This window comes from Crotalus tigris, unplaced genomic scaffold, assembly GCF_016545835.1.
Source record: "Crotalus tigris isolate CLP2741 ecotype Arizona unplaced genomic scaffold, ASM1654583v1 scf7180000017541.2806704, whole genome shotgun sequence".
NCBI classification, from domain to species: Eukaryota; Metazoa; Chordata; class Lepidosauria; order Squamata; family Viperidae; genus Crotalus; species Crotalus tigris.
Window position 1 is genome coordinate 460,812 of NW_024096462.1, and position 25,180 is coordinate 485,991.

The following is a 25,180-nucleotide window of genomic DNA, read 5'->3' on the forward strand; positions in this document are numbered from 1 at the left end:
CATCACCAGGAAACCACGCCCACCCCATTGCCGGCGCCATACGTCGCGCGACATCACATGATGTCGTGAGTTTGACATGTCTACAGTAGATCTTAAGAATGGTCATGAGGTCAGATCCCTTTCACACATATGGTGTTTGAATATTTTTTTCTCAAAAACTATAGCTATCAGCTATCAAAATAAATTTCACAAAGTGTATTTTTCCACATGTAAATAGAATATCGTATTCAAAGAAGACATGAGGTTTTTTTGCTTTAATCTTGACCACTACCCCCACCCCCAAAATGCAACTCCAAGGCAATGTAATCCAAAGAGGATGAGGTCAGCAACTTCCCTAGCTAGCAGCTGTGTCTTGAACCAGCTGCAGTTTTTAAGTCATCTTTGAAAATAGCCCCATTACATATCTCTTTGTCTAGCCCAGGGGTAGGCAACCTCGGCTCTTTTATGACTCATGGACTTCAATTCCCAGAATTCCTGAGCCAGCTGGCTCAGGAATTCTGGGAATTGAAGTCCATGAGTCATAAAAGAGCCGAGGTTGCCTACCCCTGGCCTAGCCAAAGGTTTTGCTTGCTGTGACTTTCACCTGCTGCTCCAGCAGGTATCATAGGTCCAAGGAATACCCTGGATCACCCACTGGCTCTTTCTAGGGAAGTCCAAGAACTGTTGATGGAATTTCCATGGAACTAGAGAGTTTCTGTATTAATGAGAGCCGTCTTGCTTGAATTCAAACACAATCTGTTTTATTTCACCTAGTCCCTCACAGTTTCCAAGCACTGGTCGGGACTTCCTATTCATTGCTTCTTTGGCCTGGAGGCATGATATAAAGCTAGGAATCATTGACATATTGATATTACTGAAGCATACTGATGTTAACGAAGCCAAACCAGCAGATGATTTCTCCCAGTAATTCATGTGGTTGTACCCATTTATCTTCTCACAATATTTTGTGAATGTATGGGTATCTCCAATAGTCTTCTTATCTAGAGAAGTTCCAAGGAACTGATCTTCTCACTGGTTTCTTGGTTTCTGCTACAGTCATTGAGTCTGTTTTCAGTTTGCCATACCTTTCCCCAGAAGGCCCTGAAAAACATTTTCCCTAAATAAGATTATTGTCATCAGTACTTTGTTTTTCCTTTTTTTTAACTTGGGAATTTTAGCCATAGAGGACTAGAAAAGAGACACAAAATAACATTTCTGAATGTTGATGTGGGCTTTTAGGAGTCTTTCCTGTAAATATAGCCCTAAGATGTGACAGCTCATCTTCTTTACTTTTCTGGAAAAATGGAGAGACCCTGCCAACAAAAGACTAGCAAATCTACAGCGAGGGGGGGAAAGTATTTGATCCCCTGCTGATTTTGTACATTTGCCCACTGACAAAGAAATGATCAGTCTATAATTTTAATGGTAGGTTTATTTTAACAGTGAGAGACAGAATAACAACAAAAAAATCCAGAAAAACGCATTTCAAAAAAGTTATAAATTGATTTGCATTTTAATGAGTGAATTAAGTATTTCACCCCTTTGCAAAACATGACTTAGTACTTGGTGGCAAAATCTTTGTTGGCAATCATAGAGGTCAGACATTTCTTGTAGTTGGCCACCAGTTTGCGCACGTCTCAGGAGGGATTTTGTCCCACTCCTCTTTGCAGATCCTCTCCAAGTCATTAAGGTTTTGAGGTTGATGTTTGACAGCTCAAACCTTCAGCTCCTTCCACAGATTTTCTATGGGATTAAGGTCTGGAGACTGGCTAGGTCACTCCAGGACCTTAATGTGCTTCTTCTTGAGCCACTCCTTTGTTGCCTTGGCCGTGTGTTTTGGGTCATTTTCATGCCCATCCACGACCCATTTTCAATACCCTGGCTGAGGGAAGGAGGTTCTCACCCAAGATTTGACAGTACATGGCTCCGTCTATCATCCCTTTGATGCGGTGAAGTTGCCCTGTCCCCTTAGCAGAAAAACACCCCCAAAGTATAATGTTTCCACCTCCATGTTTGACAGTGGGGATGGTGTTCTTGGGGTCACAGGCATCATTCCTCCTTCTCCTAACATGGCGAGTTGAGTTGGTGCCGAAGAGCTCAATTTTGGTCTCATCTGGCAACACTTTCACCCAGTTCTCTTCTGAATCATTCAGATGTTTATTGGCAAACTTCAGACAGGCCTGTACATGTGCTTTCTTGAGCAGGGGACCTTGCAGGTGCTGTAGGATTTCAGCTCTTCACGACGTAGTGTGTTACCAATTGTTTTCTTGGTGACTATAGTCCCAGCTGCCTTGAGATTATTGACAAGTTCCTCCCATGTAGTTCTGTGCTGATTTCTCAGCGTTCTCATGATCATTGAAACTCCAAGAGGTGAGATTTTGTATGGAGTCTCAGACCAAGGGAGATTGACAGTTATTTTGTATTTCTTCCATTTGTGAATAATCACACCATTTGTTGTCACCTCCTCACCAAGCTGCTTGGCAATAGTCTTGTAGACCATTCCAGCCTTGTGTAGGTCTACAATCTTGCCCCTCACATCCTCGGACAGCTCTTTGGTCTTGGCCATGGTGGAGAGTTTGGAATCTGATTGATTTGATTGCTTCTGTGGACAGGTGTCTTTTATACAGGTAAGAAGCTGAGATTAGGAGCACTCCCTTTAAGACACCTGGGAGCCAGAAAAGACACCTGGGAGCCACAAATCTTGCTGATTGATAGGGAATCAAATACCGTAATGCCGGCGTATAAGGCGACTTCCGCGAGCGCTGAAATCGGCGCCAAAGACGGGGGTCATTTTATATGCCAAGTCGTCTTATACGCCAGAAATACTGGTAGTTTCCAGCGTATAAGACGATGTTCTAGGAATGCGGCCCGGCTATAAAGACGGGGGTCGTCTTATATGCCGGCATTTACGGTACTTATTTCACTCATTAAAATGAAAATCAATTTATAACTTTTTTGAAAGTTTTTCTGGATTTTTTGTTGTTGTTATTCTGTCTCACTGTTAAAATAAATCTACCATTAAAATTATAGACTGATCATTTCTTTGTCAGTGGGCAAACGTACAAAATCAGCAGGGGATTAAATACTTTTTTCCTTCACTGTACAAATCTTCAGCTTTTTCTTCTCTTTCTCTTCTCTTTAAAGAAGCTATGCTTCTTTAAAAAGCTCTTGACAGCACATTCAAATTGATATGGCTGACAATACATCAGGAATAACATAAATGCAACATTTTTCATGAGTATTGCATCAAAGTCCAGTTTTTACATTTAAGATTCTTCTAACAACTTTACTTCAAATAAGCCATAATGTAAAATAGCTGTTTAAAAGATTTTCGGTCTTCAGTGTTTAAATGCTGTTGACCTTTTCATCACAGCTCTATCTAAATTTTGTTAATAGATTTTTTTAAAAAATTATCTTCTGATATAACTCTGTACTGAGGTTTATCTAACCAAAGTACTCCCATAGATTAATCTATTACGTATGCTTCCTCCCACCCTATATCACTATCCACAGTGTACTGTAAGGCTGAGAAAACTCAAACAGTGTTATCAAATTATCATTGATATGTAAATTAATCATCTGATGCAGAAGAGGAGTCTACCGGCTCAGACATGGATGAATTCACTGGGGGAGAACACAGTAAAGAACAGAAAATAAAAAGAGACATCTAGAACATCTTTTTTTTAAGAGATGTTCCAACAAATTAGACAGGCAGTGGGTTTTGGGATGTGTTCTGCTACTTTTTGGGATGTTCTTGGTGTTTTAGACTATGTTCCGGGTTTTTTTTTTAACTGACATTATTAAGTTGATTTAGTTCTCTAAATCAAGTTTTACTTTGAAGGACTAGCGCAGATTAAGAATTGAAAATATTTTGAAGCTTTTTCAGTTTACCAACATACCTATGAATCCACTTACCAACTTCATATCAAGTTTCTGACTTTGCATACAGGAATTATTTTTATTTAAGGAAACGTTTCAGTGTTAGGAGTTAAATCAAACAGTTGCTTTACTTAAACAGACAGTTTCATTTACGTAGAGGTCCAGATGCAGGGAGGGATAGAAACCTTCTTATTGGTTGTAGTATTTGGTGCCAGTTTATTGTCTTTTTTTAATCCCTCTTTTTCATCGCCTAACAAGCTGCAACAGCTAATTCTTCTCAAGTCTGAAAAGGTAGATAAATTTGAAGAATGGTTCCCTTTTTTTTTTAGTGAGGAAAAGATTTTAGGGTTCTTTTTCCCCATGATTCATGCCATAGCTTTGCCCCCATAGTAAGTTACTTTGAAGATCCCATTGAGAGCATACATTCTGCAGATAGAGAATCAAATTCTCTATTGGTACGTGAAAGCCCTTTGAGATAGTTCAGAAAGGAAACCAAAACCATGAGTACTAATAGTACATCTATTGTAAAATTACAGTAACATAATCTTGTAAGTCTGAAAACACTTTTCTCCCTGTCCCCTGTCTTTTCTTTCCAGAGAACTAGGGAAGGTCCTTCTGAGATGCTTTCTTGATCACCATTCCTTCTGCAGGCTGAGATATCTCTTGTCAGACTTGGCTACGACTCTTCTTCCAGTCTCCCAAGCCCATTATAGCATGTCTCTTCTTAAGTAAAACTGTAAGAAGTTAGGAAATGTATCTGTTGAGGTTGCATTAAATATCACATTTAGTCCGTAGAACCCCAAAGATTAGTTTCAGTAGCCAAATCAAACAATCTGTTTCCAAACACTGAAACGTACTTTGAAAATGAACATCATCTTCCACTCTCAAAGATATTTTCATAATAAAAAGCTTTCTTCAACTTTTCCAGATATTTGTACATCAGAGTAGCATATTTTTTTCATAGGAGTCTCTAGTCTATCTAAAACATTTGTTGGATATTTATGGACTTGTATTGTTAGTTCTGTCCATATTAGGGGACTGGAAGTTAAAACATACAACAAACAGTTGCTGGAATTGGGTATGTCTAGTTTAATGAAGAGAAGGATGAGCGGGGACATGATAGCAGTGTTCCAATATCTCAGGGGCTGCCACAAACAAGAGGGAGTCAAGCTACTTTCCAAAGCACCTGAAGGCAGGACAAGAAACAACGGATGGAAACTAACCAAAGAGAGAAGCAACCTAGAACTAAGGAGAAATTTCAGTGAGAACAATTAATCAGTGGAGCAACCTGCCTCCAGAATGATGAATGTTAACAAGGGAGGTTTTTAAGAAGAGACTGGACACATTTGTCTGAAATGGTATAGGGTTTCCTGCGTGAGCAGGGCATTGGACTAGATGATCTCCAAGGTCCCTTCCAACTTTTTATTATTATTATTACTATTACTACTACTACTACTACTATTATTACTATTACTTTATATCTGGAAGCAGGTAATGATTGACATTAAAACACATAACTAATATCACAACCTAAACGTAACAGTATATTTTATGTATAGCAGAAGGAATACAATTTGATAATACAGTATTTCAGAGTACTCTCGATTTCTGCGTCTTTAGTAGTCCATTTTTATTAAAAGAGTTTCAACATTTGGATCGTAAATCAAGAAGCATGGATTTTTGAATAGACCCAGATACACATTACTCTGAAGGAATTCTAATACAATTCCTTCAGAGTAATAAGTCTATCTGGATATATTAAAATTTTATACATAATCTTAAGCATATGGGAAGAGAGTGTTTGGGAGTTTCTTTGTTAGTTATGCTAGAAGTATCTCATTTCTACATGCTTCAATGAAGAGTTGGAAACTTGGTACCCTATAGATTAGTGCATTTTGCGAGGCTTATTGAATACCCCAATATCTGTGGTTTTTAAATCAATGCATAAACACCTTCTACTTCTGCTCTTAACAAATGCTTTATAGTCTGAGAGATAATATTTCTACATGCTTTGCTTCTTATCGTTGAATAATTGCCATAATCTGAAACTGAGGTTTGTGTACTATATGTTAAAGTTTGGGAGATGGCCAGAAGAGAAAAGAAATATTTAGCATTGGGTTTTGAGGTTTGTAAATCTTAGTGAATCATAGAATGTTAGCAATTTAATGGGAAAATATTCTCACCAATCATTTTAAAGAGGAGAGATTTGACTGGGATGAATTAAATTTTCAATTCTATTATAGTTATAATTATAGCTTGATTCTCACCGGCTCAAGGTTGTCTCTGTCTTTCATTCTTCCGAGATAGGTAAAATGAGGACGCAGATTCTTGGGGGGCAATATGCTGATTCTGTAAACTGCTTAGAGAGGATTGTAAAGCACTATGAAGCGGTATATAAGTCTATTGCTATATTTTGAGGGGGCGGAGTTGTACTGAATATAGTCATAGAGCTAGAAAGGGTTGAGTGAATTATTCAGCTGAATCCTCTACCCTGACTTGGGATATTTTGCAACAGAACTAAGTAAATATTGGGTGCTATTAAACTACAGATATCATTAAACAGATGAGCCAATTTGGCATGGTGCTTAAGGTATCAGATTAGGAACTGATCGCAAAGCCAGCTGGGTGACCTTGTACCAGTCATTTTCTCTCAAACCTAGGAAGGAGAGAATGGCAAACCACTTCCGAAAAACCTTGCCAGGAAAACTGCAAGGACTAGCCGAGGCAATCTCCAGAATAAGATACGATTAAACAGAAGAAGAAAAAATATTAAACTAAGTTTGTTGCCATGTGAGCAAATCTCCTGAAGCTGGAATTCATACTGTCTTTCCCCTTCCCTCTCCCTGAAACTGCCCCTCAAATCTATTTAAAAAGAAATCCTTCTAGAGCAGATCTGGAGGACTTCAGGAAGCCAGAGATGGAGGGCAGGATTTAAATCAACAATGTTATGATTATATGTTTTATGGTTTGAGGTTTTTACTGGTGTTATAAGCCACCCATAGTTGTGTTTTAAAATGGGTGGCATACAAATCTTTTAAACAATGAATAAATAAACAAATTCTTTGGTGGCATGCAAAGTGATAGGATATTGTTACAGCAAGCAATATAATTTGGCAATACAGTTAAAATTTTCTGGCCTGCAGATCAAATCTAACTTGCTTTTTCTATTCACTTGTGATAATTCTGTGAGGTTTTTCGTTTTATTCATTTTCCAGGAAAGTGAGGGCATAGACAAACAAAATTACTTGAGAGCCGTTGCTTCAGTGTGCTGCAATAATGGTTCTCACTTCATCCCATCTTTGCTTTCCCAATGGGAGATGGTATTTCACAAGAACTGTTGTTTCATGTTGCTCTCTGCAGTGTGACATTAATGAGAAAGACATCAGGGATATCTGTGGTTCTAGGAAGAGTCTGGACAAATAAATTTGCTTCTGAGTAAATCTTCCATATCTATCTTTCTTTTATTGGTTTTAGCTTTAGTTAGATAAAGAAAGTGTTGTCTTTTTATCATTCAGTTTTTGACTTCTTCAGACTAATGTATACTGGTATGTTTCTTCTTTAGCAATCTACTCTTCCTTGCAATTTATTTTGAATTGCATCAGACATTCTGTCCTGATGGTCCAGCTAGGTCCAAGATGGTTCAAGAGCTGATAGATAAATAAGATGGTTCTGTCTATTGCCTTTAATAAAACCATAGAAATAAGCAAAATGGAATAGAGTTCCAGCATAAATACAAAATTTTTCAATTAGTTACAGAACAAGCTTCATTTCATATAAACTACATTTTTGCTCTGAGCAAGAAAGATCTATTCAAATATTCTGAATATGCATAGGAGAGTTATTTTAATGTATTTGAGAATGTGGTAGTACCGTTTTGTTGAGATGCTGAAATTAAGAATATTGGCTTTGTAATTAAAATTTTGTAATGTAACTTTCTATACATTTTAATGAAGGTAGGACATAAAAGATTTATTATCAATGATTATAAATCAAAACCCAACAGTGAATAGACACATGTGTAATAAAGAAGTGCTGTCTGTAATTTATAATAGTATCAATATATGTTATTTTAGACTAATTATGTTATTTCAACAGGGATAAATTGACCATTTGCAATATTTTTTTCCATCACGCTATAGCTCTGGTGAATGGCAAATATTGTTTCATAATCACATACTTTCTCTCTTCTTCCTCTTTATCATTCTTAAATTCCTTAGGTAGAAGAGTTGATGATGGCTATGGAGAAAGTAAAACAAGAACTGGAATCTATGAAAGCAAAGCTGTCCTCTACTCAGCAGTCTCTGGCTGAGAAGGAAACCCATTTAACCAACTTGCGGGCTGAGCGGAGGAAGCACTTGGAGGAGGTGCTAGAGATGAAGTATGTCTTTGTTTCCCTTAATATTCCATTCTGACTTTCCCTTTAAAGATGCATTGGTTAACTCCTATTCACATTATTGATAACTTTTTACTTAAATATTTGTTGTCTTCAATTGTAATGGCAACTTTTTATAAGTGGAGTTATGTATAAAAATAGAGAATATCCTGACAGAAGTATATTTTTTTCTCCCAGCACCATAGGCATTCTTATACATAGATAGAATTATTTGGATTAGTCCTTATTTGAAATTACTATAGATTATTTAGGTCAATATATACAAATATGTATATGTTTTCTGAGGTTTTCGCGGGTGTTTGTATGTTTGGTTGTTCGGGTTTTCTCCCGCATAAAATTGGAAGTGTCTTGGCGACGTTTCGACAAAGTCCCATTCGTCATCTTCAGGCTGGTGTTTTCAGCTTCGTGGTTCGAGCAGCAATGTGTGGTCTTAGCTGAAAACACCAGCCTGAAGATAACGAATGAGACTTCATCGAAACGTCGCCAAGACACTTCCAATTTGACGTGGGAGAAAACCCGAATAACCAAAGACCTACATACAAACACCCGCGAAAACCTCAGAAAACATACACACACACACACATACACACACACATTATAGTTTTATATGAAAATAGTAAAAGAAAAAATGGAAAGAATAAAAAGGAAAAGAAAAAAGTAGGTATACAATGAAAGAGAAAATAAAGAAGTGACTTTCAAGTATCATCATAAGTATAAACAAATTTAGCAACTCTTCACTGCCTCCAAAGTTACAAGATTTATTTCTTCATCCCAAACCCCAATTGTCATCTATAAACAAATCCATAAATCATCTCTTTTTAGTTCTTGTGGTAACAGAAGGTCCATTAAGGATTTCCAGAAGTAAGATACCTTGCTTTAACTTTGACCAAATTAACCAACTTTATATTCCTTCCTTTTACTTCTAATAGTCTTAATCTTTAGTTTATTCAAATATTGTTGTCCATTTTCCTATTTACCAAGGCATCTCTCTTGTCTGGATTTAATTTCTGCTTGTTCACTCTTAAACAGACTATTTTTAAACTTAATGTAATAGTCAAGAATGCTATTTACATCCTTAGAATTAGCTGGTAAGGAACAATAGAGTTGGGTATCATAGCATGGAGACTTATATACCACTCTACAGTACTTTACAGCACTTTATGAACGATTTGCAACATCAACATATTGCCCCTAACAGTCTGGGTTCTCATTTTACCAACCTCGGAAGGATGGAAGGCTGAGTCAACCTTAAGCCGGTCAGGATACTGATAACATCCATTCCAAACCCTAAGTCAAACTTCCATTAGTTTTACATAGATATTAAATAATATGGGTCAACAACGTAGGTGTCGATCAAGAATCTCCTAGCAACATCTTCTGGATGTGGTCTGGCAAGAATCACTGCAAAATAGTGTTCCCAAAGCCCAGCTACACCGAGATCTGTATTATCAAGACATCAAGAGATCCACTAGGACTAGTAGGATTGAACTCTGCACAAAATCCTGGCTCAAATAGATGCAGATAATCCTTTTTATCCAGATACACCTTCTCAGTCATTTTAAATTATCAAATTCTTACCTAGATAAAATGGCTGCTGATAGCAAGGATAAGTTAGCATTGCAGCTACGAAAGAAGCAAATATACAGTTTTGATGGATTCTTCTTTTGAATTGTTTATTAATTGCGATATACTTAGAATCAAATCCACTTAATTTATTGTGGAAGTTAATATTTTGAGGATTTCAGGAGTTGGATTGGATAGTGCTTCCAGCAGCTCATTAAAGATAATTTTAATTGTTTAACCATCCTTGAAGAGAAGAATTTTATTGGCAAAGGTAACAATGATTTTGGTTTCGTAGGCTGCTGTTTATATTCTACTTTCCTGCTAGTATGACTCTGTTTTCATCAGCTCCCTTGCTTTTTATTGTTGTACTGAAGGACAGGAGAGAGAGATTAAGGCAAAAAATGTCTTGCACAATAAAAAAAAAGGTTGAAGTTACAGAGATAAATACTGTATAATCTGATACTGCAAGTGGTTCTATCATTTTAAAATTGCTCATTTACATGATAAAATTTGCATTTAACTTGATCTGTTTATATATCAGTTTTTAAGAACTTAGAAAATATCGGAGAGAAATGCCTATCTTTGCACCCTAATTTTTGCTTGTTTATAGAAGGAAATGCTAGTTTATTGTTCTTATTTGAACCTTCACTTTTTCTAGCTTTCTTATATGTTTACCAAAGATTTTAAAAATGTACCCTCAGATTGGTTAAATTTTCAACAAATATTTGAAATTTCCCAATACATTTTGACAGTGGTTTAGTCAAATCACCATTCAACCCCATTTGAGATATATATATACTACTTGATTCCTTGAATAAATTTCTCATCAAAGCATCTTCCAAAGCTTTAAAGAGAAATTGCCAGTTCAAATTGTCCATATTTTTCTCAGCATCTGAGATTAGTGCAGCTTGTTTTAATATTCCAAGTAGTTTATATTCCCCATTTAATAATACGCTGTTTGTTCCATGTCGTTCAAAAAAACCAAATTCTGAAAAATGTGACTAGCAGTTATGTTATAGAGATTTTTTTTTAACATGAGTGTATCTCATTATATTTTGAATGCCAAGATCCCCAAGAATAATCCTTTAGAAAAAAAATGTGCTATGCTATCTAAATGAGCCATGACAGTCTTGGAAGGAAGGCCAGCTGCTGAAAACAGGACCAGGTGGTGATTTAAGGGTCTTGTTCCACTCAAGATGTGGATGATGTTGGGAAAGGAGATTCTTTCTGCTGTTTACTTCTTTTGCTACTACTGTACTCTTGTTTCCATTCTGTTTCAGAGTAATCTCTTCTTACCACTGCCACGCCTCCTGAGTTTGTTTGCGGGGGGGGGGGAATGTTATGAACAATAAGATGGTGCTGTAAAATTTGGTTCTCATTCTAAGACAACCCCAGAAAAAGCTAGTGCATCAATTCCAGTTGCAGGTTGGAAAGAATAAAACTTGTCTTATATTGTTTTAATTGAGTTAAAAGCTAAATATTTCTAGTGGGATGGAGGACCCCACTCAGGAAGCTTTTTAATCAGAACAGATGTCTGAATTCCAGTCAGCTATACACAACTTTGGAGTCATTTTTCCTCTCGTATTATTAGATTATAAAATGCTTATTGAAGTGTAGTTGGGGGGGGGGGAAATCTCATGTGCTTTTGGAATGCTACATTTGGTGCTGTTGTTGGAAATCTCAAAGGCACATTCTGGATAAGCAGAGGTTCTATTCTTTGTGGTAACTTTTACAAAAAAAAAGAGAGACAGAGAGAGCTTGTGATAGGTGTTACTTGTCTGGAAGACAGAAACTAATAAACAGCAGCAACTAACTAAATAATAAGGTAGTTCCAAGAACCAGATTTGAAGACTTAAAACTGTGATTCAGAGCATCTGTGGGTGTGCCCATAGCCTTTGTCAAGATCTTATCTTCTCCTGGCTTCCCTTTGAATTCAAATTGCTATGCAGCCCTGTATATCTGTGTTAGATATTTTTGTTTGTTTCTAAATACAGTAGTTGTCTTGTCTAGCAGCTTGATCATAATGTGAAATTCTTACCCTGCTTCATAGGTGGCAAGGAGAGAGTTGGAGGCGTACTAAAAAAAAGAAATTTAGTTGTTGCTTAATCCTGTTTTCATGCATCCAAATGGAATAGCCTCAGTAAAACAGAAAGCATTGGAAGAGGGATTACACAATTATATAGCTCCTACTCAGATATGTAAACTTAGAATTTAGTCCTCCTGATTCAGTATATGAAAAACAGTGAAATATAATCTCAACTTACATACATTAGAATTGATCAATCTTCAGGTGACCTCACAAATTAAGTGACTCAATATTTTGGGGGAAATTAGATGAAGATTTACCCTTTAATACTGTATATGAAGAGAGCACATAGACAACAATCTAATTCTGTGTTTTTCAAACCAGGCAACTTTCAAATGTGTGGACTTCCAGTCTCAGAATTTTTTGGCCAATATGCTGGTTATGGAATTCTGGGAGACAAAGTCCACACATCTCAAAGTTGGTTACATTGAAAAACACTCATCTAATTCCATGCAGTTTTTGGATCTTGGACCTGCTACCATTTTCTTTATGTAAGTGCCCTGACAATAACATGGTAATGCCCCTTTGACAATACTTCATTTTCAGTAGCACAGTAAAGGGTCCTTCAATATTGAGTTCCACTACTCAGTTGTTGGTATCAACTGAAGATTTATTTTTTTAATCTTATATTTTGAACGTTTGTTGGTGTGTCAGTAACAGTTATGAATGAATTACTGTTCCTGCTATCTTGCATAATATTTAACCGTCATATGCTTTTATTGTTTTAATTTATTTCTGCTTCAGCTTTGAAAGTATTATCATTTAAATTGAGTTATACATTTCCTAAATAAGTAAAAATGTCTGGATAATGCCAGCAAAAAAGTATAAAACGACACATGTTCAGAGCCAAGGCATTTGACTTTGAACTCTTCAGTAACTTTCCATAGAATACGGATTAATTTCTTCTGTCTGATCCAAAGACCATAGATCAGAAGAACATTGCACTGTAGGCCAGCTTTCCATTTAGGTTATGTGTGAACTTTAAGTGCCAGGACCAAAGTTTGCCATTGCTGGTTGCTGTAAGATGGCCCACTGGCTGCTCCAGCATTTCAGTGTAGCTAATGAACTACAACCGGTTGTGCTGTGGTTTGTTCTATCTATCATCCAAACATGGAATTCTGCGGAGTTTTTTATGTGTGTTTGGAACAAGCCTGGGAGCTGTGCCTGGTTGCAGGGGGGAATAGTGATTGTGGTTGTAGCCACATAGACCACCAAACTGCATTCCTACATTGAGAAGCAATAATGTTCCAGCTTCTGGAGCATAAACACAGTATTGCTGCCAATTTCAGGTGATACTAATAAAGGAGAATATTTGTAGCTCAGGATTGATGTGAGGGGTCCTTGGTGCTCTCTGAGCTTGTTTTTTTTTCTTGCAGAGGTTTCATTACCCGAACTAGGTAACATTATCGATGCTAGTAAGGAGTGCTGTTTGCTGTCAGTTTATATTCTAGTGCAGGGGTCTTCAAACTTGGCCCTTTCATGACTTGTGGATTTCAACTCCCAGAATTCCTCAGCCAGGCATGCTGGCTGAGGAATTCTGGGAGTTGAAGTCCACAAATCATAAAAGGGCCATGTTTGAAGACCCCTATTCTAGTGGCTTGCCTGTCAGTATTGATGGGGATAGAGATTCTTTGATTGGGCTGTTTGCTGTTGGCTTGTTGGTCTAATGTTAACCTTGGAGTTAATCTATGGTGATCTGGGTGCTGATTGCTGGGTGGAGAAGTGCTTGGGTCTTTTTCTTTCTTTTTGGGCTGGGTGATAGTCTCTTTTGCATAGTCTATAGATGGTGTTAATGTCTATGTATCTATGGTGGCTGGTTTGTCAGAGTGCCAGGCTTCTAGAAATTCCCTGGTGTTTTTCGATTTGGCTTGGTATAGAATGGTCACATTTTCCCAATTGAAACTATGGTTAAATCTGTCTATATGTTGTGAAATTAAATTTCAGATGAAATAGCAGAGTGGGCATACAGCATAGCGTAACTCATGAGTGACGATTTAAGTTAATTTAAAATATTAATGGATCTGTGCTGCCAACCCCCTATTAGTGAACCTCTGCCTTTGGCCTCAGTAGAAACCAATTTATTTTCATAAATATTACACGACCTTGAATTTTTAGGTCATTCACAATATGTTCTTCTAATAGTGCTTCAAATCCAAGTTTCAAATTTTCTCCCTTTTGCTTGAGAACCTTTGATTGGTTCTGGCATCTTTAGCTATGTCAAGATTTTTTTAAGAAAAGTGACATACAGATGTTTTGAATACATAAATAAAAATTGCCAAAATTGTTTCCAACTCTTACAGAATCTCATAGTAAAACTTCGCAAATGCAGAAGATTATATTACTTATTCCTGATCTTTTTTGTCTAGATCAGGGTTGTCAAACTGCTGGCTGGTTGCATCATACGGAGAGCGCACCCACCCCAGCTCCGACAATGCAAAAAAAGTTGCAATATGTCGCGACACTTCACGTGACGCGACGGGTTTGACACCTGTGGTCTAGACACTTTCACAAAAGAGATCTAGATGCAGTGTTATTTTTGTTTGTTTTATGAAGTCTGAAAATTTACGCACAGACCTTCAGATATTCTTGACGGAACCTACCAAATGTCAGTCCTTCCTCTGGTTACCATACAGTGCCTGAGCAGAATCAATATTACAAAAAATGATTCTGTATTTCATTACAGCAAAGATCAAAACTTTCCTTACATCACATCCCTTAAATTCTGACAGTTTCCTTCAGAGACTTTTAAAAAAGATTTTGCACAATATGCAACAGCTGAAAGATAGACTAGGTGCAGTTGCTGTACGCTTCCTTAACTTTTTGCAAAAGTTCTTATGTTTACTTGTGGTCCAATTTAATCAAAAGGAAAACTTCCAAATCACCTTGGACTTTTGGTTGAATTTTTTTTGAGGAAGTACAACATAAGCATGTAAATTTAAGCCCACATCAAACGAGTGCATATTTATTTAAGGTCACCACAGCAGTTCCATATATTCCATGTTCAACTCACAACTAAAAGTCCTAATGCTTTAGGACTTCCATAGGCTTTGTGTAATTATACCAGAGCAATAGGTTTTGTTTTCTTTTTATTAAAGAAAAACTACCTGTTCCTCAGGGTGTCATTCCCTTTCTCATAAATGTTCATAGCACTTACTAGCATATATAAATTGTTAGTGTGCTACATATTTCATTATGTACTGGCGTAGTGGTTAGAATGCAGTATTGCAAGCTACTTCTGCTGACTGCCAGCTGCCAGTAGATTGGCAGTTTGAGTCTCCCCAGCTCAAGGTTGACTCAGCCTTCCATCTTTCAGAGATGGGTAAAATGAGGACCCGGATTATTGAGAGCAATATGTTGACTCTATAAACCTCTTAGAGAGGGCTGTAAAGCACTGTGAAGCGGTATATAAGTGCTATTGCTATTACCGGTGAGCATAGGTCAGTGATGGCGAACCTTTTAGAGACCGAGTGCCCAAACTGCAACCCAAAACCCACTTATGCAATGTCGGGTGTGGCCCATTGACTGGGTGTGGCCCATTGGGTGGGCGAGGCTGCAGTGGTAATGGCAGACTGGGTGGGACTAAAAAGTTCAATCAATTAATTCCAACTTTGCAAGATCTTTTTTTCCCCGCAAGAAGTTGACTGATTGAAATTGACTGATTGAACCGTTTGGGTTTTTTTTGCACACAGCGGCGGAGGCCTAAAGCGAAAAGTTTTTATAAAACCCAGCTGAAGGCCTAGGACTGGGGCGATGGCGCACATGCCCACAGAGAGGGCTCTGAGTGCCACCTCCGGCACCCGTGCCATAGGTTCACCACCACTGGCATAGGTCCTGCGCTATTTAACAGATTTTCCAAGTAAAATTAATTTACTGTGTTAAAGCTCCTCATTATTGATTTAATATAAAATTACAATAAATACTAGCTTCTAGTAGTTGCCAGTTCTATCCTGGAAATATAGTCTAGTTAAAAGTGGAAAGAGAAATCTCAAAGTTTGGTTTACAGGTAAAGTTTGTTTTGCCTTTTTTTTAAATGAGCAAAGTTGCAAGAAAAGGGAAAAGAGAAAACTGCACCATAACCTGTATCAAAATTAGCTTGCTTTGAGTCATATATTTTGAGTCAAAATATTAAGTCTAGAAAGAATTTTCTAATTGATATTTATTTTTCCTTAGATTCTTTAAAGATATGGTACAGTAATTGATACAAATTTTGTAAAACAGAGGAAGATTAAGCCTCTATAATAGGAATCCACAGAAATATTTAATAGAAAAAAAAACAATTTTATAAAGAATGAGTTTTAAAAAGTCAAACCTAATACATTTGGATATATTTATTTACAACTGTGTATGCCACTAGGGCGTAATCACTAGGACTGAGGTAGAATACAAGGCAAAAAAGAAATGAGAAAAAAGCCATGAAATTAGTCGCCAAACAATCCTCCTCTAGTCAAAAAGCTCATTGAATTAAAACAGTTCTTTGACCAACTGTAATTTCATGGGCAGTGTATTCCATTCCATGGTAGAAATAAATAATACATATTGATGTAAATTTTAAAAGGAAGATAAAAACTAATCCAAATTATTATAAAGTAAGAAAAACAAAAATCAAAGAGAAAGCTACAAGTGCAATAAAAAAGAAAAGAAAAACAGAAAGTAAAGAAAAAAGATACAAAGTATCTTCCAGACTTCTTTTCAGCAGTTATGTGCAGTTATAAATCTATCTCTTATTCTGTAATTACAACAAAACTCTAGTTTTACTGTAATCTATCTTGTCTATTCATCAATACCATAAACCATAAGTTCATTTTTCTGTTTTACACAAATAGTCCACTAGAGATTTTCAGTCATCAAATAAACATAGATCTTGTCTTTTCTCTGATCAAAAAAGTCAATTTAGTCTTCTCATCAAGTTCTACAATCTTCACCAAACATTCCTCCATTGTGAGAATTGCTGAGTCTTTCTATCTTTGTACATTCAATATATCTGGCTGCAGTTATCATACAAAAACAAAGATGTTCCATTACTTTTTTCCAACTGTTTGTCCATCAGTCACAAAACAATGACCTCTGGTCTTAATTGTATATTACTCTTTAAATCCTACGAATTAGGGTATGGTCATATAAAAAGTATTTAATTTTCACAAGAGAATTGACAAACTGAACAACAAAATAGAGAAGGCTAAACTGACTTCTTTGATCAGAGAAAAGATGATGAGAAGTATAATCAAATTTTATTATTGTTTAAAATAAAATTTTAAATTGTCCTCTGCATGCAATCAGTTTTATGATAAGATGCATGCTGATATCTGCTGACTCAAGCAGCAAAATATGTGTGTCATATATTTTATAATGAAAGAAATGTGAAATAATTATGCAACCTTTCATTTCTGCTTTCCAACTACATAATTAAATGAGCCTTTAAATAAAAAATGATCTCTGGAGAAGCTGCAAAATAGTTTTATCTTGATACAAGTAGTTTGAATACTTTGCCTTAATTCTGAAAAGTAATACTCTTTTCTAGGAAATGTCATTTCATCTCTGGAAATTTTTCAGGCAAAAAAATCATTTGCTCTTGCTTTCATTCAAGATTGAAGATCTTGACTGAGGATATTTGTGCTTCCTGTTCTATATGTTTATATGCCTAAATAAAATTTTCAAAGTGAACATGTGCTCAATATGCTCATCACCATCTGTTTGCCTTGTCTTCAAAGAGGTGGTCTAAAGGGCTGAGTTAGAATTAAAGGCTGCAGAAAGAGAATACTTTAACCACTGGCATCTTCACAAACTGCACACAAAATGTGCTAATTTGGAGGTCTTTGCTTTGAAAATGTAGAGCTGGTTTGGGGTATAATTTCATAGCCTTCCTGTCAAATGAGGCATGAAACAAACTGGCAAAAAAACAGTAATGTCGCCAATGCAGCTTATTCTGTATTTTTTTCAGACAAGTTGTCAATGAATGGTGTAGCTTCAAGAACATTGGGATTATTCAGAACTGCAGTCAAGCGATATTCAACGCCTGTTTAAGTTGCAAGGCAGAATAAATGGCTTTTAGTAAAAGTATAATAAAATCCTGCAGCAGTATTTAAATCAGCAATATTTGCCCACAAATAAAAGAACACCGAATCTGCATATATGATTAATCAAGTAGCTTTTCATATATGGCTTAGATATTTCATAGTATGATAAAATTGACTAAAGTTTATCATTCCTTTACAATATGGAGTATGTAAAGCAATACATCATTTGTGTAGAAAACTTAGATTTACAGTCGGCGTATTTTAAAAACCATTCTTAACTGATAATTTGTTATTCCTTCAGAGAAAAATCACAGTGTCTGATCATCCCATCAGAATACTTGTAGCTCACTTAATAGAAGTTGGCCCCATATAGTTACTCTAAAATTGTACACGTGAAATATGAAAGCCACTTAAAGAAGAGATTCACAGAATTCATTTAAAAAAAAAAAAAACTACTTTTTGGCACTATTGCCATCACCATCCTGATCCTGATCCCTCATCATTCAGAGGAAATCATTGTATTTTGAAAAAATCCCGTATATTCTCTTCCAATACAATATGTTCAGAAATGAGATGTGATCATAGCCTATACTTTAAAAACTATTAAAATATATATATAAACATTTTAATCAAAGATAAGTCAAAAACTAACAGAAGAGTATTACTGGGTCTCTTCTTTCTAATTCTGAATCAATTGGCATCTATTTGGAAGGTTGTTACTTGTCCAGTTCTATCTATGTTCCTGTGAATCAAAACTGTTTTCCTGTTATTTTTTTTTACACAAATACAACCATGAATATACATGTATGCTCCATGCTATAGGAATATATTTCCTATGCTGTGAGAATGGTCAAATAAAAATATGGGAAAATTTAAAGTCAGTCTGTTTATTTTCCAATGCATATGATGCAAAAAAGTTTCAAGATTTAAAAACCATGCAGGAAGTGATTCATCACAGTGCTACGTGCATACAGAACATTATGATGTTAAATCTGGAATTATACATTGCAGATTCATCAACAGTGTTGTTAAAAGATATAAGAACATTATTTGTTTATTAAAGTGACTTTGGATGGTGTACAATAATCAATAAAGCAACAAATATAAAGATACAAAAAATCCACATTAAAAAATAAATACTACAACTAAAAACAAATATACAAACCCAAGGCAAATAATAGAAGAATGGCCAACCCAACAGTGTTTCTTTGGTTCCCCAAGAGCCTCAGGCCTGATAACATAACCAGATCTTCAGGGGCTTCTGAATATCAAAAGGCATGCAGCTAATCTAATCTTGAGGGTAGGTCCCATAGCAGAGAAGGTGCATCTCCCTGGACCAGGGGTAGGCAACCTTGGCTCTTTTATGACTTGTGGACTTTAACTCCCAGAATTCCTGAGCCAGCCAAGCTGGCTCACGAATTCTGGGAGTTGAAGTCCACAAGTCATAAAAGAGCCAAGGTTGCCTACCCCTGCCCTGGACTCACCAAATGTAGGTCCCTAATTAATTTACAGTAACCAATTCAGTTCTTACAACCTTTAGAATGAATGTCTTCAGAACAGAATTGACTTCCTCATTCTGGATCTACAGTATTATGCTGCTGGGGTTTGAAAATAAAAATTCCCGACCGTCCAAAAAAACAAAATGTTTTAGGGTGGAGTGATTCATCACGGCATGTAAGCTCTTGGTTTGCTTTGAAGTTGAGCTTTTATTTTAGCCAGTCTTAAAATTATAGCTGTCTGTTTTGAAGAGAGGTACAAAACCAGGGTGGCATTCTAGTAGATTTAGTGACAGAAATGTGGAAATAGATAATGATCTGCAGAATAACTGTAGAGTGTTCTCTATGATTTTATCATCTCCATATTTATTGGCAACATGTACTTCAGATACAGCATCTATGGACGCGTAAAAGTAATAGACTATCAAATATTTTCATTTAATCAGTCTTGGTCCCTACAGAAAACATGCTTAAACAACTCTTAAGTGGATTATTTAAACTATTAGTTTCTATCATAATCTTTGTTTTATTTCTGCTGAGAATACATACACAGACAGATTTCATATATGCACCACAGAATAAATGATAAAGGAAATTTAGGAGCAAGCATACTAGATTAGGAATACTTTCCTTTTCTGTCTGTCTGTTTCTCTCTCTCTCTCTCTCTCTCTCTCTCTCTCTCTCTCTCTCTCTCTCTCTCTCTCTCTCTCTGTCTCTCTCTCTCTGTGTGTGTGTGTGTGCGTAAGCGAAGCTCTTGGCTTTGGATATCAGAAATTGGGTAAAAAATTTGAAGCAATTCTATCGAAGAAACAAAAAAGGCTGGTACATTTCAAGGAATCTGATTACGGGCCTGGGTTACAACTGGGTGGAATTGGCAAGCAGGAGGCAGGGTGATGACTCTGTTAGTAACAGTATCACTTTAAAAAAAAACTCTAATGTGGTTGCTTGCTTCTTGGCAAGAAGCCACTGCCTGTTCTTAATTTCCCTTTTTGCTTAATTTGGTACTTGAATTTCACATTTTCCTAACTGCCCATCTAGTCTTCTCCACTTCTATAATGTATATTTAGGAATATATATTTTTTTGTAGCAATGTTTGTTTTGGGGGTGGGTTGTTATGGACAGCCATGCTTTATTGCATAGCTCTTATATGTATTTCACTTTTTCTTGCGGAGCATAAGTAGAATTCCCTATAAAACAACAACCCTGTGAGTAGGTTTGGCTGAAAGAGTAGGTTGGCCCAGAATCAACATGTGAGTATCAGTCACTGAGGATGGACTTACATCTTGGTCTCCTCAGTCTTAGCCAGCAGTGATTCTGCTCTTTCTAAATGAAAACTTAGTCTATATTAGAAGGGGAAGAGTGATCTGGGCTACGATGACTTTAATATGCAATGCCTTCAGCCCTTTTCTGCATTAACATTTACATTATTTTCTGCATTAACAGTTATATTATTCATCTAGAAATTAAAAGAGGTGGGAACTCAGAAACAAAACTTCTTAGTAGCTGCCCTGGCCTTCTGGAAGAAGCTCTCTCTTCCAAGATCAACACTATCTTTTAGAAAGTTATAAAGTCTTGGCTTTTCCAGCAAACATTTGGTGCTAAATATCTTGCAATTTACATTGTTATTTTAACCTGCAGCAAAGCTTCTCATAGGTGGCACATAAATAAAACAGTACAGTAGTGAGTGACCCAGAATAGTCCGTTGGGGTCTGTTTGTTTTTGCTGTGTTCTTGTTCTGAAAGAAGCAATCCTGATATGTTTTTGCTCCTTCTTTCCCCACGATGATTTTATAAGTGCTGTGATTTCTCACTTTCTGTGCTAAACTAAACAGTTGGATATAGAGCAAGGGTGGCCTACCTTGACAACTTTAAGATTTGTAGACTGGGGAATTCTGGGAGTTGAAGTCCACAAGTCTCAGAGTTGTCAAGGTGGAACACCCCTGCTATAGGGGGTTAAAGAATGTCCATCTGTTCCATAAGTGTTCCTTGAGAAGACAAAATAGCCAGGAATTAGTGGATGGCTTGGTCTTTTGTCTCACCATTGGCAGCTGACAGAAATGCTGATGAGGTGATAATGAAAAAAACATCTGCTCCCCTGCTGGATGGAAGAACATAGACAGTGGGCAAACCTTATTATTCTCTTTAATAGAATCTTGTTAAAGAAATAATAAGTATACTTTCCTAGATGCATGTCAGTACCGTAGTTTAACTTACTATTAACAGATACTTGAGGAAATGTATTTATATGGGTAAAGTAATATTTCTACTCTGCTGCATACAATATGGGCATACATCAGCTGGAGTTAATACCAGACAGTCTAAACAAGTAGACGAAAACAACAGAAGTGATTTCAGCTTGTGCAACTGTTTATAAAAGACAGATGCAGAAAGTTTGATATTAATTAAGCGCATCCCATGTGATATGGGAGGGGAAAAAACATTGTGTTTAGCATTGCCAGTGTATTTGCTTCACTCAAAATCGCATTACGTGTTTCCTGTTGTATAGATCTTTATAGCTTCAAAGCAGGATATTTTAAGATGAACTCTATACATAGACACGTATGTGTATATTTTACTTCAAAAGAAGGCCACAATGGTTATAAGAAATGGAGTTTTTCTTTATAAGAATCTGAAGTCTCATGTTGGGACTGAGAAATGGTGGTGAGCAAAGACCATCTAAAGTCCTTAATATCTGAATAAAATTGAATCTGAAGTTACTTTTTGTTATTGTTTTGTTTTACTGTACTATCCATCCTGACTCTTTCACATTACTTCTCCATATGACTGAGCTGAATATGAACCACATAGTACAGTGGTTTTCAGCTGTGGTGGTGGTGGTGGCTGTTACATATACAACATGAAATCATAACTGCCAGTTCTTTACTGCCTTTCATTCGCATGGAGTTTTTCCCAAGAATCTAGGAGGTCATAATGTATCGGCATAGTATGTGTGTTGATTCAAGCATTGTGGCGTTTTTTGTAATTGACAGATGGAAATGTTATCAACGTGCATATTTTCTAAGTGCCATCCAAGGCTTTTTGATATGGCACCCAGTGTGTCAATAACCACTTGGGACCATCGCAGCCAATGAATGCCATAATCTTTCAACTTCAATTTTCAGATCTTGATAGTTCGTCACCTTCTCCATTTCTTTGTCTTCTATTCTACTATCCCATGGTAATGCCACACCAATTGTCCACACTTTCTTCTTTTCAACTACAGATAAATCTGGTGTTTTATGCACCAGGGTTTTATAAGTTTATATTTGTAATTATTAGTTTCTTATAGCTATGACCTAAACCTTACACCTTACCAGGGCTTCCCAACATCTAAATGCATTTTCCCATATCCATTTGCTCTTTACAGAATTAAAAAAATCTGTTTTGCCTTTTTTTACTGCAAATGTTAGTATTATATTCACAGGTATATAATATGTGCAAAACCTGTGCTTACTTTCATTTACTAGTTAGTACTGCTTTCATTGAGTAGTAGTATCATTTCCTTGTTGCTAGCATAAAACTGTACAGTGGTACCTTGGTACTCAGCTACTTCAAAACTCATCGAATTTGGCAGTCAGTGCATTTTGATGTGAAAATTTTGTCCTGGTACTCATTGTTTGTTTGGTACTCAACGCACAAGCTAAAACTTATGGCTGCCTTATGACTCATTACATTATTCCTTATGGGAAAAATTGCTTGGTACTCATCATTTTTGGTATTCATTGCACCTCCCAGAACCAATTAATAATGAGTACCGAGGTAATTTTATTTATGGCTTTCTAAGATGTCATATTTTGTTGGATAGGGCATGTAGATGATTCTCAAGTAGCAAGTAGGGGTTCACAAATTGCAAGTTCATAAATGGGAGTGTATAGTTGTCATCTGAAGAAAGCAACTTTCAGCTTTAGATTAATTTTTAAACCAAAGATGGACTTTCACCAATACCTATTGCCCTATTACTTTCAGTGCAAGGTAGGCACGCAGTATGCCTGTGGCCTAGCTTGAAGGGAGAAAAAAGAGGAAAACTACATATTTAGAAGAAGAATTAGGGAAAACAGATGACTCTTAATTAAAAGAATTTGTCAGCACTCCAGAAGTTTATTTCATAAATTATTGCCAAGCTTTCAGAGACCCTTCATATTTTGCTTCCCGTGACATATTTCAAGGAAACCAGAGTGTGCTGTTTTTAAACTTGATTATAGGTTGAATACTGCCAAGTAATTATCTGCTCAGAAATTGCTTTTCTTTCTCTTCCCCCCCCCCTTTTTTTTTTTCTTTATAAGTATGCATGAGAGGAAAGCTTGCTGAGAGTTGCTAGTATAATTAACCATTTCAGTCTGGCCAAGTTTCTACCTAATAAACATCAAATTTCACTTACATTTCCTGCTTATGGATCTATAACTGTATGTACATTTCAGTCTAACTTCACAACATTGAAATTCTTTACTTTCATTGTGAGTAGGCTCTAAATTACATTTAGATGTATTTTAAAATGTGGTAGCTTTAGTAATCTAATAAATTATTAAATTGATTATCAATTATTAAATTGATGTAAATTATGTAATTGATTACAAAAATAAATAACTCACTGTAGCAACGTACAGTTAAATTTCAGCTGTTAACTGAGGATTTGAGCTCAAGTAAATAAAGAATTCAGCTGACCAATTAAACAAAGTTCTAAACTATTTCTCTATGATGGAGAAAATTTGTAGACCTGCCCATGGGCTGAGACAAGTTGGCCTTTTAAAAAGGGCTCTGCCACATTGAACACATGTCGGTGATTGCATCAGAATGAACAGCAGAGAAGAACAGGAAATAATGAACTCCAGAATTACAATGGAGCATGACAAAACTGATGCACAAGAGACAGTGTGTCATAGAAGACAATGGAAGTTGCTGACAGAATGAATGAGGGAGTGGTAGTACCTGAGCACCCTGTCCCGAGATGCTGTTGTTAGTAGAAGTCAAGGATGCTGACAGAGAAGAATCAAGGAGTTGGAAGCCAACTGGGAGCCCATGGTACTAGCCGCTGATAAAGAAGGTCTAGGATGTTAGTAGTGAAATCAGAGCAGCCTGAAGACCTAGAAACAGTAAACCAACTCACGGTAGATGGCAAAAAGGGCAGGAATCTCCAAAGCACCACACTCTCTACTCCCCAGAAAGCCAAGTCATGAGTCTCTCCCAGGGCAACAGTTGAGTGGTGACTCTAACAAGCAGTTGCATGACACCTGAGAACAGTCCATGGTCCAGACTAAACCATCACCTTTTCTACAAGCAACTGATCTGGCTTAGGTTAACAGTGTGTGGAAGAGAGTAGAACAACATAGAAATAATATAGGATAAAGTATAGATACTTATAGATATAAAACATTGTATAGTAGAATTTAAATTACTATAAAGTTATGTTACAGTAAAAACATAGCAAATTAGAGTAAGCTTACAGAAACCAAGAAGCCAAAATGTAGAAGTAAGATAGTAGGTAATGAAAGACAGAAAGTAGATAGGAAAAAGGATTCTAAAAAATAGAAGAGGAAGACAATGTTAATACAAAAAGGGAGAGTTCTTAAATTATTGAAATTGGACTAAATAAAAGCAGGACCCATACATGGTAGATGATTTTCGGGAAGGCCTATATGTCCTTCCTTGAGGGGAGAAGTGGTACAGCTCTAAACTAAGTGGGCTTTTTGGAGTTATTAAAATGATCCATCTCCTTCTCTGACTTTTAATGGTTTCAGGTCAGAGCAAATATCAAAATCTGTTTCTTCATGGTA

General features: G+C 36.4%; 1 protein-coding gene across 16 annotated transcripts in view; it reads left to right on the forward strand.

The window, feature by feature from the left end:
* The window catches only part of ERC1 (ELKS/RAB6-interacting/CAST family member 1), a 140,114-nt gene that overhangs the window by 66,068 nt on the left and 48,866 nt on the right, over window positions 1-25,180 (forward strand). For all 16 annotated transcript variants that reach the window (XM_039356299.1, XM_039356915.1, XM_039356134.1 and 13 more), the window contains one exon: window positions 8,076-8,236. In XM_039356299.1, coding sequence (XP_039212233.1) covers window positions 8,076-8,236 — 161 coding nt within the window. The remainder of the gene's footprint in view (window positions 1-8,075; window positions 8,237-25,180) is intronic.